The sequence below is a fragment of the Sparus aurata genome, chromosome 22 (assembly GCF_900880675.1).
Source record: "Sparus aurata chromosome 22, fSpaAur1.1, whole genome shotgun sequence".
Taxonomy (NCBI): domain Eukaryota; kingdom Metazoa; phylum Chordata; class Actinopteri; order Spariformes; family Sparidae; genus Sparus; species Sparus aurata.
The window spans coordinates 19,360,607-19,377,368 of NC_044208.1; the positions used below are offsets into that span (position 1 = coordinate 19,360,607).

Below are 16,762 nucleotides of genomic sequence, written 5' to 3' on the forward strand. Positions count from 1 at the left end.
CACACACACTCACAAACAGACTGCACATGCAATCAAATGTTCAAACCACACGTGTCACATATCACACACTCACGCACATCCTGTGAGGACTGAGCACAAAACAAAGGCGTGGCAGCCTCCGGGTCCAGCAGCGGTTTAACCTGGCACTGACCAGCACTGCAGACCAAGATGGAGTCTGACAGCAGTTTCCGTCAAATGAGTATTTATGTAACAGCGGATGAAGGCACGGAGGCCACCATCCACTGTGCAGTTATAGTGAGAGATTGGGGTTTTCACAGAGAGTCTGGGTTCACATGCGAAAGAACTCACATGCTCAGAGACACATATCACATACGTAAGTACCGCAGCCAGAATTAACTTGTATCTGTGCAGCGCTGCTGTGAATGGAAAACAGTTAAATTTGGAAAGGAAGAGTCATGGCTTGGAAGAGTTTATCCCAAAAGTAGTAATTAGGCCAGCAAAATATTCCCCAAATATGATTATAATGATGATGTATTAGGTGAATTAGACTGCAGCGATTATCTCATTTAAGTAAATCAGCTTCTGGACACTTGTGGAAAACTGCCTGGCATTAGGGCACGTTGTGTCTTCGACCCAGCTCTGCTCCTGGTCCGATTTCCTGTTCATGTAGAAACATTTCTGACTCAGACACCAGCTTGTTTTTAACTTTCTCTGACAGCTTTTGCTGAATAAGTCTCTTTAAGAAATTTCCATTTCTACATGTGTGGAGGTTATTGTGGAGGCAGCCTTTTTCGACTTTGTTTTATGTTTTGTTTTTCCTCCAGTTCTTGCACTGTTGCATGTCTGTTTTTTGCTGACAGAGAGGCTGAATTCTACCTTATTTTATCGACTAGGATTTTTGCTATTTCCCCGAAGTGAATAGGAACGTTTGTAGGCTGTGGCACCAATATTCTACTATTTCATAGTTTGCCCCGGAACGTCATTGTGGGGTTCATTTGTTACTAAATGATGTAAAAAAAAAAGGGAAGATTTTATTTTTGCATAGGAACATACTGCAGTTTTTTTCATATATATATATATGTATATATATATATATATATATATATACATATATATATGTATATATATATATATATGTATATATATATATATATATACATATATATATATGTGTATATATATATATATATATATATATATATATATATATATATATATATATACATATATATGTATATATATATATATATATATGTATATATATATAAAACATGATTTAAAGAGACATAATATGCCTATTTTGGGGTTACAACTACACACAGTACATCAGTTTGTGCATACTGTCCAGTCCTTCTATCTGAGACACTCTGTTTTAGCTCCTGACTCTTTAAGGACTTTAAGGACTCTTTTGGTGGTAGGAATTGTGGGGGTTTTCCATTTTTGAATCATTTCATATCCTTTAATTGTATCATGTGGTCTGAAATACATATTAATACCAACAGAATCCATCACATTAAAGGGCTATTTCTTAATTAATTGACAGCCACTGACCTTTAAGTGTGGCGACAATATGCTGTATGTCTGGAGTGCATCATCCCTGCGCTGAAATCACACCTCTTTGTCTCTAACAGAACTGTCTAACAGTCCCATAAAGGTCTATTGTTGGGACCAATGAGAAAAGTAGCACGCTTCACAGGACCACAGTCACACATTGTGCGCAGCTCCAGCTTTTTTCCCCCTGTGGAAATATTTTATGACATGGTCTCAGTTTTGACAAGGCTATCCAGAAAGCTATTACAACTCCCTAACTTTTTGGACTGCAGGTCTCTCATTCCATTCCATCATTTCACTGAGCATCGCTCCTCTGTCTCCTGTCCTTCATCATCATCAGGCTTTCACAACCTTTTTTCTTTTTTTTCTCTCTCCTGTGCCTCACTCCAGTGTGAGACTCAGCACCACACAGGCTCCTCTTTATGCAGTCTGTTTGTTCTTGCAGGGCAAAACCTGCAGCGCCGTCACCGCCGCGCTCACCGGTGAGCAAACTCTGATTCTGATAAGGACTCTGCTCGCTGCAGACAGAGATGCGATGTCAGATCTAGATGTGCCGTGATCAATAGTTTGTCTGTTTTCGACCCACACGCGGATGACACGTACACGCACGGACGCACACCTTGTTAGGATTAGAGTTATAACTTGTAACAATGTGCAGAGGAATGCACGCATCTACTGCCGTGACCCCGTAAGACACAAGTCTTTTTCTCACAGCTGGGTGAGCCCCTGAGCCAACGCTTCCTGCCAGGAAGCAATAAAACCCCATCACACTCCATAGGAAGTATATTGCTTTATCATTAGAGCCTTTAATCATCATTTTGCTTTCTGTGTAAGCTCCCAGTTTTCATTACAGCTCACAAATAATCACATTAGATGGAGGAACCCCTAGTTTGGTAGTAATTGAGCGCCGTGTGTCTCAGCCCCTGTTCATGTGCTGTATATACAGTACTCATATGTCTGTGTGGGCATGAGTCTGTGCTTCCTGGTGGAATCGTTATGTTTTTCTCCGCTGAAGAGATTTCAGGCCGTTGAGGAAGCTCCAGCTGCCAGATAGGGCAATTCATCTTCCTCCACTGACCTCCGCAGAGGGCTTGCGAACTGATTTGATAAAAATTTGTTCCTGTTTCCCCCTCTTGCCGTCTCTCACTCTAACCCTCTCTCCCCGTCTCTCCCCTCTGACTCTCTTTCTTTTCATTTCCTCACTGCGCTTCAGAGTACAGCAGCTGTTTTTCCTGAATCTGTTTCTTCTGTCACATGACGAACCCGAAGGAATTCTGGTCCTCTGTAGTAATTCACTGGCTCTTTTCTGATCCCTCTTTTTGTCTCCTCGTTTCACTCCATTGCCCCCATTCTTTCCCCCTGTTCCTCTCTTTCCACCCTGAACTTCATCCACACCCCTCCACGTATGTCTCGGGAGGGGGGGGGGGGGGGCAGCGGGTGATTTACATGCGCGCCACAGACTTCCTGCATGTGAGCACGAAACATGTGTCCGCCCGCCTGTATGCTGTTTGATTTTCTCCTGTAATTCAAAATGTGAGAAGCCACAAGAAGACGGAGGGGATAACTTGATTAGGGAATAGTTTGACATTTTTCGAAATCAGCTTATTTGCTTGGAATTCGGAGCTGGGAGGAGAAAATAAATGCCACTCTGATGAGTATATGCTAAATAGGAAGCCAGAGCCAGCAGCAGATTAGTTGAGCAAAACAGCAGGAATGGAGGAGATAAGATAAAGTCTGCCTACAAGCACCTCTAAATGAAATGAGTTATCTACAAAGTTGCTGAAAGGCTGATTTAAATTTTTTTCAAGTTTGGACCAAGCGGCAACCCCTAAGGCAGGAAATGAAGTCCAAAAAACTGCAGTTCCTCCAATCACCACTTGAGGCTTGCTCCCAAAGTGAGTCAATTACAGCCTGGTACGAGAAATGCTTTTGGTCACTTTAGATAATTTCCCAGCTCAAGGCCAAAAGATATGTATAAACCAAGGGCATGGGAACTTTAAACGAAAGCTAACTGCTAGCTGTAGCAGCCCACGCTGCCTCCGACCCTCCTCACCTCCACCAACAGCGCTCCAACCCTTTTGCCAGTTTTTGGATCAGTCAGGGGTCATGAGTCAGGCGTTGACATTAATTGGATTTACTGTTGAGACCTGGATACAGTGGCGCCACTCAGCCTCTTGCTTCCAATTTTGCCCAGTGGCCACTTGCAGCCCCAACAAGCAATTTTCTATAGACCACCATTATAAAACTGTCGACAGGACAACTCAAACTGGAAACAGGTCAATAATGACTCTTTGATTTATGATTTTTTTTGGAGGTTTTATATTAATAAAACTTTAATCGAGCTGAGAAAAGTGATTTAAAAACTGTGACATCATTATGATGTTTCACAATGTCCATGTTTTACATGGTCTATGGTTTAGACAGAGCCAGGATCTGTTTATCCAGTTTTCCAGACTGTATGCTAGGCGAAGCTAACTGTTTCCTGACTCCAGCTTTATATTTAGCACACAGATATGAGAACACTAGTTCTTAAGTTATTAAGTGTGTTCCCCAAACTGTTTTGATTCTGCTCTCCAAAATCTCTAAAGTTCTGATTCACTGTTTTGTGTCCTCATTCAGCCTCCTCGCAGATTCTTTTGTGTGTGTGTGTGTGTTTGTGTGTGTGTTTGTACTGTGTGTGTGTGTGTGTGTGTGTGTGTGTGTGTGTGTGTGGGATTCACATGTGTGTCCTTGGCCTTGGGGTTAAAAGCTTGCCGCTCTGTGCTACTCTGATAGAGCACATTGCAGGTCTTCCAGCTTCCAGGCTTTTCCAGTGGCTACATGCACACCCAAGCATGAAACCTAAAACAAGCAGATAGCCGACGCTCAGTGTGAAATCACCCACAGTGGGGAGAAATCCTGCAGGTTTCAAGACTCATGAACCATTTTTTATTTTTTTGTATTTCGTGTGGAACAGTTAAACATAGAAAGCAAAGATGTTTTTTGGTATGTAACAGTGGGGGGTTGCTTGCCCTTAGTGCTCACAAGGGCTGCTTTTTACTTTGTGAAAAGAACCTTTCATGACTAACATCATGACAGGGCAGCAAAAATACATGTTAAGATTTGGTTCACCAGCAGTCTAAAATATCTGGCTTTGGTGTGATGAGTGTGCAGTCAGGCGTGAGTGTGCATCCAGCTCTTTGTGTTTTGTTCCAGATTTATCTATAGCGCGGCTCATTTGTGACTCAGCAGCATCACCGCGGAGTCCCCCCAAAAAAAAAAAGAAAAAGGGTGTAGATTGTTTAGAGTTCCCACAACCGGCTGTTGTCTGTTTCCAGTCGACATTGCCACGATTAAAGGTCCTGTAATAACACATTGTAATCCTTTTATGTCTTTTTATTTCATCTGATGGTGAGATCTGGAGGGTTGGTTTTTTTTGGTTTTGTTTCTGCTTGACACATTCTGCCGTATCTGCTGGTGAAAAATGGTCAATACATGTAACGGGGGAAAAAAAACAGACTTCAGAGTCATAAACAAGCTTGTGTTGCCGAAAAAACAGAAGGAGAGAGTGAGATAAGATTCTTTCAAAAACTTTTGATTTAGCTCAGTTGAGGCTCAGGGCCAAGGGAGCTGTATTGCAAACAAACAATTAAAGCAGGGTGTTTTTCTGGCTTCTTTTTCACTCAGGCAAGAGTGCTTCTGCTTCTGCAGCAGGGCACATTTAGAGGCTATAATAAAAGCTCCACGATATTGTAAAAAAAAAAACACTCACATTCAAATGTAATGTTTTTTAATCTTAGATATTTGAATCCAGCTTTAAGTCAAGCAGTACAACCAAGCAAGGTTTATCCTGCACATACAGACGCTCTGTTTTCAAAAAAAGTCATGTTGTTTTTTAAGTCATGCTTAGTCGGTGCTAATTGGACAACCGTTTGTTATTCATAAAAAAAAGACTTGTCTTGACATATAATGTGCACTCATGGAGAGAGAACATCCTGCTAATTGCTAATTGTGCAACGTCTCACAACGAGACTCCTATTTCATTTACTCTCTACAACCGTGAGTCTCTTCGTTCCCAGTTCCACTTGTGCATGGCACAGATGTTGCTTACCAGTGGTGCTCAGCCGTTTGTGCACAATGCCGTTTCCACATCTGGCGTGTGTTTTGTGAGCTGAGAGCTGGTGCAAAGCAACAGAGGCCGAGTAGCTGCGGTCGGTTTTAATGAGTTGGCTGCCGGAGTTTAACTGCTGCTGTTGTTTTTGTTGGTGCACAAGGGTCGACCATTATTTACTTCTTAAAATATTCAGAAATTCTTTGGGGTTCTTTTGGCTTTTTTTTTTTTTTATTTCTTTTTGTCAAGTTGATTCAAAACATATTTTCTTTCTTGTTTCGTGTTGCTGACAAGATAATGTGCCATGTTTTTTTTCCAGGAGACACCACGTGTTGGTCTCTCAACACACTACGATTTTTATAGGAGACACATAATGCTCAGTTTTAGGTCTAGAGTAGTTTTATTTTGGGTTACTACTAGAATAATTTTACATGCTTTAATGCTCAAACAACTCATCAGTTTTCTTGTACTGTCCAGTAGAGCAGCAGCACTGTATTCACAAGCTCTGTTTTTAGCTCCTGTCTCTTTAAGGCCCCCCCTCGCAAATAACTGGTGGGCTCTGATTGGTCAGATCACACACCTGAGCCAGCACCGCTCACAGTGTCTTCCAGTTAGCTTTACTTCTACTGTGAATATACGCATAAATTATGAAAATGTGTGACAAGGTTACGTAGTGATGTCAAGATCTCACGGGATTAAAGGCTGGCCTACTTACGAAGTGTTTAAGGAGCACTGTTTTCTGTGGGAGAGAGGAGCTCCCGCGAACTTTGCTCCATGCACAAACACCTACATAACACACCAAAGAAAATAGAAAAAAAACATAATAGATCTCCTTTAACTCTCCTTCCCCTTCCCTAAGTACCTTCTTTAACACGTCAACTAACATTTCTATGTGAAATTTCCCTTCACCCCTTTGGATATTGCTGTTTATAATTCAGTTTTCTCTTTGAATCTAAAAAGTAAGTCTGAAAAGTCCATTTGACTTCTTTTGTAGGGGTGTATGGGAAAAATCACTGGTCAGTCAAAATGGCCTCCGCCAGACTGTTTACCCATAAGGACAGGCTAGCGAGACAGCTGGTGTCGTGCCCACATGTCCACAGGCCGAGACGAGGTACGTACAAACTGCACAAGCACTCCGGTGCTCTCTGGAGGGGAAGTAGCTCGTCCAGAATTAGCTGACAGAGCATGTACTGACAGCATCACATCCTGTGAATGGCAATGTTTTCTATTTCTGACGTGTGATCATGTCTCATGATTGTAGGCAATGTCACCCACAGGATATCATATTTGAGAAAGAGCGCTCGCATCAGCGCCTCACTGGTAGATTACTTCTCCTCCTTTGACTGTGCGGCGTCAGATGTCCATTAGGGTTGCAATTTTTTTTTTGCACCAATTTTCTACTTCATGGCTCATTTCTTCATTTCAAAGCTACCTGATTTCCAGAGGCAGTCAGCGCTCATAGACACTGTGACAGGCTGCCAGATGGAGTAGGGTCTCACGAGGTCAAGATTTAAACTTGTTTTTGTGTAGAAATCAGCTCGGAGAGAGGGGTGAAAATTGCAGTGGCCCCAGAGAGCGCCGTGCAGCGTTCTTTTCTCACTTTAATTAACTTGATTACAACCTGTGCACCTAGAGAGCAGTCGCTGCTCCGTGCTGCAAAACTGTCTGAGTCTGAAAGTGATGGAAATCCTCTTTTCCCCTCAAACTTTGAATGCAGGAATCCCGCAGCACTGACTTTTTTAAGCCAGTGACGCTTCACTGCTTCTCTTTGCATCCTCAAACAGTTTCACTTGATTTTATGCACTTTGCCCAGCTTCATTCAGCTGCCTCTGACTTCAACTTTGAGAAATCAAATCACTCATCTAGTGTCCTGTGGATAAAGTTAGTTTACCAAGTTTAACATCGACTGAGTTTAAAGTGTGTTATTCTTGACGTACATTTTGAGATGCACTGGTGGGTAGATAAACTACTACATGGTCAAACATGCTAGATTATAACACATTTGTTCAATACTTAAAAGTGTGTTGGTTATTAATGCTATTGTTGTGATATGGCCTCCATGGCACAGGCTTATACATGAGTGATTTTCTCATGAATTATAGAATTAACTTCTACTTTGTCTTTCATTAATAGAAGCATTGGAAATTATTCAAGGGAAAGTTCACCCAGAAATCAGAAATACCCCTTTGTTTCTTCTTACCTGTAGTGCTATTTTTTCCATTTAGATTGTTTTAGTGTTTTGTAATTTTGTACCGTAGAGATGTCTCCCAAATACAAGAGAACCAAATGGGAATCAACTTGTGGTGCAAAAAAAACAGATTCGAAAAACACGACAGCAGTGTTTCTTTCCAGAAATCATGACGTGGTTACTCAGTAAAATGGAACCCAATGGTGGCCTCAGGATGTTTGAGGGGCAAGGGGCAAAAAACATAAAAAGGGGCACCAGCTGTATGCGGGAGGGGGGCACCAGTCTCCAGAAGATCCATCCATTATTCCTTGCATATGAAAATGTTGATGAACACCCTATCTTGCAACATTAAAGAAAGAGAAAAACACACAACAATCTGGATCCACACCAAAAGTTGATAGAATCTATTCTGGGCCGAGACCTCCATCCAAGTTTCATGGAAATCCGCTCTGTAGTTTTTGTGTGATCCAGCTGACCAACCAACCAACAAACGGACACTTGACCTCCTTGGCAAGTTATGTACTCCAGACAGATATATTGCATTAAAGTTAAAATAGGTCTTTTTGATTTTGGGGTGAACTGTCCCTTTAAGGTTTTACTTTTACTTTTTTTTTCCGAGAAGCGTGTCTTTAATTTTTCAGGCCTTTAGCTGCACGGCCACCAGTGTCAACACTGCTGTGCTGTGTCATCAGTTTAGCGGTACGTCGCTGTCGTACAGTATACGCGGTGGCAACCACTGGTGTCCACAAATGACACGCTGACAGTCATCCTGAAGTCTCCCGACCTCGTGCGTATCTGTACGCATGTGCGCTCGCTCTCTTATTCCATCTCGGTGACCAAAATTTTAGGGGAGCAATGAGTCCACAAATTAGTCTCCCTACCAGGTTTTGGCATTCGGACACCTGCAATAACACAGCAGCTGCAGCCTCTTTATTTATATCACCAAGCTGTCTGACCATTGTTGATTCTCGAGTTACTGAGGGGTGACAGGGAGCAAGACGCAGTGGGTGGAGACCCTGACCCTTAGCTTAACTCCCTTCTGTAATTAGGTAGATGGGTCTGAGAGCTATGGGTCTTAATGGAGGGGCCACTCCCACACTCCAAATCAAAGGGTTGGGCGACCACACAAACACACAATTTCGCAGACAAACACACACAGAAAAGGCATGTACGCAGCCCGGGCACACTGACTTTGTTTTTATACGCTCTCTAATATGGCACAAATGTTTAGTAAGGACTGTAACCATGGACATGTGTCTGAGTTTAACTGGGTGTGTTTGACACAGCTGGGTCCTCGCAGAAGTTATGTAATTTCTTTCAGCGGTAGCTCAGACTGGAGTGAGATATCTACCAGAGCTCCGTCAAACTTTTTTCCCCCCCGTCTCCGCTCTGTTTGATTTAAAAACTACGCTCTACATTCCTCTTTTGAAGCGAGCACCTACCTTTCATTCCCTCATTATCGTCTGTGGCAGACACAGAAAACTACAGCAGGATGTGGTTTGAGGATGAGAAAAAGCTCCATCTCCACAGTCTGCTATAACCTGTAATCGGGTTTCACATACTCGTAGAACATTCCAGGGCAGCAGCTCTGTAACCTTGCGTCCTTTTTGCTCTGAGTCGTTTGTCCCGTAGCCTAGCAAAGGCCCCCTTCGCCTCGACGCCGCGCTCCGTCCTCTTTGGCCGCGTTCGCAGCAGCCATTCCTGTGTGGTTTTTTCCGCTCCCACCTCGGGCCTATTCTGGGATGTGTTCTTTCCTAAGCTCTACTTAGCTAGGTCGCCAATTTCACAAAGCGAAATGAAATGGTCTCGTCTCTAAATACATGTTTATGAAATTCCCAAACTTACTGTAGCATTCCTGAAGCAGGCCAACAGCGAAGGGGAAAATTCCAGAGCCTGCGGATCTTGTTCTGGAATGATTAGGTCAAAGTCTGACTGGGTTATTCCCGTACAGATGTTGAGATGCATACATTACATATTTGTCTGAGCTTTGATTTTTATTTTTGTTTTGGTTTCTTTTTGTGTCTTTTTCGTATAGAGAGCTTTTTCAAAAAGATCGGTATATATTTAAAAAAAAAATGCAAAATGATGATTGTAAGGTTTGCTACAGTTTTATTGACGACGATCTACACCTGTTCTATTGGGTCACCTGTTTTTGAACTGTGGTTATGGAGGATGGCAGCTCTGTGTGAATCAGGAGCGGTCTGAGGAAGAGTCTGGCGCTCCAAAAGTCACATGGCATTAGATTAACGTCCTTCAAACTGGAGCCCTTTGGTGCGAGGATCTCTCTTTTTAAGCTCTGCCTTAGTATTTTGTGATCCAGCACCTTTCCCATTGGGTCTTTCGTGCCACTTTTTATATTTTGCCAACCTTTCCTCAAACACGGTTAGAATACATTTCTGACAGAATATTTTCCAAGAGTCTATATCCTTGTACTTTACTCAAAAAAACAGTCTGCTGTGGTCACTGGTGGACACAGTGGGTGGTGGACCAACCCTGGTGCCTCCATGTTCAAAAAGATGCCCCTGATGCCCCTTTGATAGATAAGACATGGTAAAGTGCGCTAGGGTGCCCCCTCCAGAGGATAAAAGGTGGTGAAGTGCTCTGTTTTCACTATAAATATATCAAGTCCCTCTGAGCACCAGTGCCTCCTCACATACATGTGATGTCCTTGCCCCCGCCCCTCAAACATCTGAGTCTGCCACTGGTTGTTACGTTTAACAACGTCTATTTCCTCGGGTGAATATGAAAAGTGCAGATGAGACAGATTGTTGTCAGTTTAATGAATCAACAAGACATGTACGACTTGTTTCTTTCGCTCGAGAGAACAATTAAATCAGCTTATGAGGTTTAATATACTACAGGTGTTTAATAGCAGTTTGCTGAGTAGAGTCTAAGTTTCTCAAATCCGTGGGAATAATATTTAGTTTGGGCGCTGGGATCTCTCACCAGATTCACAATAATTAAACCCTGTTGGGTATTTTTTTTATCCATGCAGAGAATCAATGCCAATAATCAGCTCCCCAGACTTTCACAATTTGTTCCACCACATAAATCACGTCGAATGCTTCTGCTCGGAGATGTGCGGCGCTCACTTTTTTTTAAACTCGTATTGCTTGCACTTGTTGTTCAGAAAAAAAAAAAAAAATCATAAAACGCGTCGATTCGGGGAGGGCTCTCGCTGTGCAGATCATAAGCTTTTATTCGCAACATTTTTTTCCGATTTTATTGAAGTCAGAATCCTTTGAGAATCTGTTGTTGGAGTGGAATTAACATCCGCTCGCAAAATGTCATCCTCGCTTATAAATGCCACAGATTGTAAAAAGCCGAAAACACCCCAGCACAGTTTTGGATGCTTTGTTTGTTTCAGTTTTTTTTTTACTTTTCTGTATGATTTTACTGACTGTTTTGGTATTCACTGATTGATACCTAAAAGCACAACTGATTCATTATGTCCATCTTGCAGTATTGATTAGACAGTTGTTGTAATCAGGAATGGTTGTGAGCAGCTGCTGTTAGCCGGGGGCCAGTCCGTGCATCTTGTGACACAGTAATCCAATTAACCATTTAGCTACATGCCCATGCGTACCCAGCCTCCGGTTAGTTTCTCCTTCAATCACTCTCTCTCTCTCTCTCACTCACACACACACACACACACACACTCACACACAGACAGTGTAAGTAAGTGAGTATGGTGTTTGGACCTTGAAAGACATCCCCTTATTTTGTACTGATGCATTGTTTTGTCGGATGTGTCATTCTAAAGTCTCCTATAGGTGCATTGGTCTGATTATGAACCAATTAACCCTTCCTAAATCCCGCCCATTTTTTGCTCCAATAATAGTTTAGCGAGCTCAATACCCAGATCAACCTCGGTCAGCTGTCCCGTTTCCTGTCAAACAAGTTCAGAGAAGAGTTACAAGAGACCTGCGCCTGTACCTTGATACCCCTGGCCTTCTGGGTCTGGTCTGGTTCTTGAGGACCAGTAGGGATGTTTGCTCTTGTATTTTTTAGGATGTTGTGAATTAGCGTTACCTAGAAAAGATCAAGGCTGGCGAGACTTACCGATGTGAAAGGATCTCCGTCCACTGCATACGGACGTTTTTGCTGTCAAGCTCCTTGAATTCACATTGAGTTACTCCCTGCAGCAAATAAATGGGATCGACGTCTCCATATTTCTTGTTGTCAAGCTCGTCCGACCGAGTGACAGTGAGTAAAGGGGGGCAGGACTTTGGATCAGTCAGTCTAACTATCAGAGCACCCACAGCGTTCACGGTTGCTTTTTGCGGGAACGTTAAAAGTTAAAAGTTTTGTTCTGTCAGTTGTGTTTTGGAAAATGAGTGGTGGCTGTCTTCAACCTCAAAATGACACGCTTCACCATGGGCTGTTCTGCGTCCAAATACGTGTGAAGGAAAAGTTTGAGGACTCTTGTTTGATGAGAAGGTCGATAGCACAAAAAAAATAAAATGGAAACGGGGGAAGCTAGGTTAAGGTCTGACCTGCAGAACACACTAACGAACATGTTAATCACTCATTTAGTTCGTTGTGTTCTTTGCACAAAATAACACATCCATGTCTCTGTTTTCCTGGCTACATCTGCATTCACTTTAATTCATAATTCAGAACTCACTTTAAGGAAATGGTTAGATACAGTGGTGGCTCTGGAGGTTATTCCTGTGTACTTCTAGAGTTCAGATGGCACAGTGTATAGGGTGCAGAGTAAAGTCATAGTTACCGTAGATTATTAATAAATCACGTAAAGGCGAAGAACATTGTGGCCGGAGCACGTGTGCTCGTTCTAGAATTGAAACATTTCATAATCGAGCCAAAAAAAAGTGTCATCCACCTCGCTGACTTCTTGCAGCGGATAAGAGGACAATGGGGTCGATGAGTACAGTGCACTGTACAGTGGCTCTTTAAGTTCATATTCCGCTCAGTGGGTGGTGGGGGCGGAGGGCAGCTGTCAGCTTTTTTTTACGAGCCTCGTGCCCTGGAAAAAATTAGTTCCAATCCCCCTATCCAAAAAAAAAAAAAAAAAAGAAAGAAAGTAAGCGCTAATGAGAAGCACACACGGGGCGGTGGGGAGGGGATTGGAGGTCGCGGGGGGTGGTCGTCTGTGATGGATGACAGGGGGAAAGGAGCAGAGATGTCGGCCTCTCTCTACATCCTCGCCCTGCCGTGACCTCAAATGCCTCGGAGAAGAGCTGCGAGCGCGCGCCTCCCCTCAGCATTCCTCGTGAAGGCCGCGAGACTCAAAGACAGATGCAAAGATAGAACGTGAAAAAAAAAAAAGCACCTGAGGGCGAGCGTAGTGCAGCTGTGTCAGTATTTATACTCCTGATGAATTAATGAGCCACAACACACACAGCGGGTCCCATCCAGTGTCTGTGATGTGTTTATGTGTCATATTGTAACGGAGCCAAAAACTGAGATGGATCGGATCTCAGCCTCAGACTTATTGCTCAAAGCCGGCACATCACTGTCTTCGGTACACACAGGCACTTACAAAGTCATGCAATACCCTTCCAACACAAGCATATACAGTCATAACATCTCTGAGTGCGTGTGCCAAGTGAGAAGCGTTGGCCGGGTTATGAAACGCTGTGTGCGTTCATGCATCATTTCTTGCTATTTTCATCTGTGAGGTGGATCATCTTTCAAAGACACAAGGAGATACTGTTCTCCTGTGTAATATTTCCTCTCTTTATAGCCCCGTCCCCTCCCCCCGCTCCTCAATTTGTCTTTCTCTCTCTCTCTCTCTCTCTCTCTCTCTCTGTCTCTGCTGCACGGCCACCTGAACGCTGTAAATGTGATGGGAAGCGATGCGTCTCCGTGTCTGGACCGGGCCGGGGGGGCGGGAAGCCAAAAGAAAAAGGGCCGCTGTCCGAAGCCAGGGCCTGGATTTGAGTGGGAGTGGGCCGAAACGCATGGCACAGACTCTCAGTGTGGGGCAGCCTTGAATGAGCTCCATTGTCCCCTCGTAAAACAGCTTCGCAGTGTTCGATATACTGTATAAAGAGGTCGTAAGTCTCTTCACGACATCCTCGGACTGAATGCCGAGGAGTGACGCCGTTTTCTTTGGGTGGTAGAGGATGAGATGAGAGGGGTTTTTCTTGTGTCGGGGTGAAGGTTTTGGAGTGAGGTGCCACCTGTTTCTGAAACTGCAGGGTGGACTTGTGGAACTGAAATGGAACGAATCCGATGATGATCACGTGGGAGCGACTTAAAAGATGAACCCCTGACCTTCCGGGTCTGGTCTGGTTCAATAAACAATGATGCCGACACGCCAACAGACGCCTATTAAGAGTCATGTTTGCAATAGCGCTGCAACAACTGTCAAATGACTGTATCTCTGTTGAAAGAATTTCAGAAATTGTTACAGTCTTTTTTGAAGGCATACATTTCAAGTATTTGCTGCTGTCCAGCTTCTTAAACGGGAGGATCTGCTGCTTTTCTTAACAATACGCGATAGTTAATGAGGAGTGTTTGAGTTTGGGCCGATGGCTGGACAAAAGGCGCAGTTTGAAGAAGCTCTCGGAATCTGCGTCTGACTGGTTTGGAGGGTTTTTTGGTTTTTTTTACATTTTGTAGACTGTAGAAGACTGTGAGACAATGAATGGGTTGATTGTGAAACTAATCAGTAGTTGCAGACGGACAGCAAAACAAAGATGGACAGAGCATCGGAAGGGAAGGAAAACAAGTGAAGCTCATCGGGCAAACACATGAGTCAAAGCCAAATATGACCTGATCTCAGAGGTTCGCTGTGAAATGGAGAGACTTTCATCATTTATGTGTTTTGTTGCTGTTTTGATCTCTTTTTGTTTGTTTTTATTTATTTATTGGTAGAGCCCAACCAATTCTCGGGCTTGGGGCTGATGCTGATACCGATATTGGGAAGTAAAATTCCCAATATGGATGTATCAGCCAATATATTGTGCACAGCTTAATTTTATTCAAAGATTTTCCATAATACAAAAGTACAGAAACTTGACTGGGGGCAGCACAAATATATATACGCAAAAATAAAAGAAGAAATAACAGTCGAAAAAGGTAAAAATAGGGAATAAAATATATAGATAAGTAAAAAAGATGAACAAATATATCAGCAAAACAAAAAAACAGTACAATGAATCAAACTATTGGCAACAACTAAAACAAACCTGAACAGATAACCACACTAACAAAAATAAAGGACAACATATACACCGACCCCAGCAAATCTGTAGTCCAAAAAATATATCGGACAGGCTCTATTTATTTGTGCGTGCCACTGCGTGATCTCAAATATGATTCATGGATGTTTTTTTTATATATGGACCCACAGCTAGGCTTTAGGGCTTGGCTAACGAGGGTTCTGATAAATAAACATTTATCCCTTTATCACAGTCCCAAGAAAACCACGTATCTCTATTTGCCATAAACTTTTCAGCTTTGTGACAGTGCACGTCTGCTAGTTTAATGTGTTTTTAATAGTTTATGTGTTATGTGGAAAAGGTAGGATTTTCTCATCTTGTCAAGAAAAGCACCATCTGTCGATTTATCTGAAATATTCATGATTTTCTTTCAGAGAAATGTGTGAATTTTAGAAGAATTGCCTTAAGATTAGTGTTACATAATCCTCTTTAACGCTTTTAACATCTCTCAGGTTTCTCGATCTGCCGTCAAGCGATAAATACCTGCATCTTTACGCTGACGACCTGTAAAGTAGTTGTTCTGATGCCCACTCTTTCCTTTATAAATCCTCACACTCGTACTTTCTTGTCTCCGCAGGTGAATCCACGTATCTGGATGACCACGGACCCCCTGCTCCGAGAGTAAGCCCTCCTCACCATCTTTCTGTGTCGTGTCACGTTTCCCCTCTTTCTCCTCTCTTGTACCGTTTTCCCCCTTTTCTGACCTTTCCATGTTTTCCCCCCCTGACCTCTCCGTCTCTGATGTGTCTCTGATGTGCTGCCCTGAGAGCCGGCTCAGTCCAGTCCAGGATAAGGGTTAGGCTTGTGTGCGAGGGGGAGCCGCGTGCAAACCCTGCGCCAAATACCCACTAGACCTGGCCTCGGCGCTACAGTAAATGCTCTGAACGCACACCCGCGCTCCGCGTACACCGCCCGCCGACACAGGCGCCTTGTGTTCATCCAGCTGCGTGTCTGCGCGACTATCTCTCCTCTGTGCTCCCTCTTTCCCTCGCTGCCAACTTCTTTCTTGCCCCCTTGTTCATTATCTCCTCCCTTTTTATCGGCCGCCACCTCCTTTTCACCTCATTCTTCACCGATTTAATATCTGAAGGAAGAGTTGGTGTTGTTTTTTGTTTTGTTTTTTACTCTCGGCGGATCTGGTTTGGTTACAGGTTTGTTTGCGAGCAGCTGTAGCTTAAAGTCACATCTGGGCTTTGTTTGTGTGAGTTATGTGTTTACTCTACTAAAAAAAAAAAAGCCTGTGACGGCCACAAAAGCCAAACCAAGGCCGACCACAGGGCTTGTTTCACACAGATAACAGCGAAGTGTTATTTATACGTAACAAACTGCGGCTGACCGGAACACTGTGGTGAGGTAGTCGGAATTTGCAGGGAACGGTCGTTAAACAGAGCTTTATGTCTCACTTAGGACGGGCCCGCGATGCCAGGTTACTGTATACATAACTGTAGGTTCGATGCCAGGAGTTCAGTATTATACGGGCTTGCGCTGAGGAAATAAGGTCTAATGAAGTTTCCATCATTCACGGTTGGAGGTCGAGCGTAACAGCTTGACTCTGTCCTGAGTGTTTACGTTATCACGCAAACACACAAGCTCTGGAATTCATTTTGACAAAGAAAAGTGTGATTTTTTTTTTTTTCTTTCAAGTTTCTTCAGTTTCTGCAGCTTCTGAACGGGCACATGATTGCTGCAATTTGTCAAAGCCAACACTGCAAAATAATTTGGACTCGGTGTCACTCTGATTTGATGAAAACGGTGATACGCTCACAACAGTATTGATCATCC

The 16,762-nt window shown here is 43.2% G+C and overlaps 1 protein-coding gene across 1 annotated transcript in view; it reads left to right on the forward strand.

Moving 5' to 3' along the window:
* Window positions 1–16,762, forward strand: part of usta (uronyl 2-sulfotransferase a) — a 61,134-nt gene that overhangs the window by 20,191 nt on the left and 24,181 nt on the right. Inside the window, exon 2 of the mRNA XM_030406342.1 lies at window positions 15,558–15,601. Coding sequence (XP_030262202.1) covers window positions 15,558–15,601 — 44 coding nt within the window. The remainder of the gene's footprint in view (window positions 1–15,557; window positions 15,602–16,762) is intronic.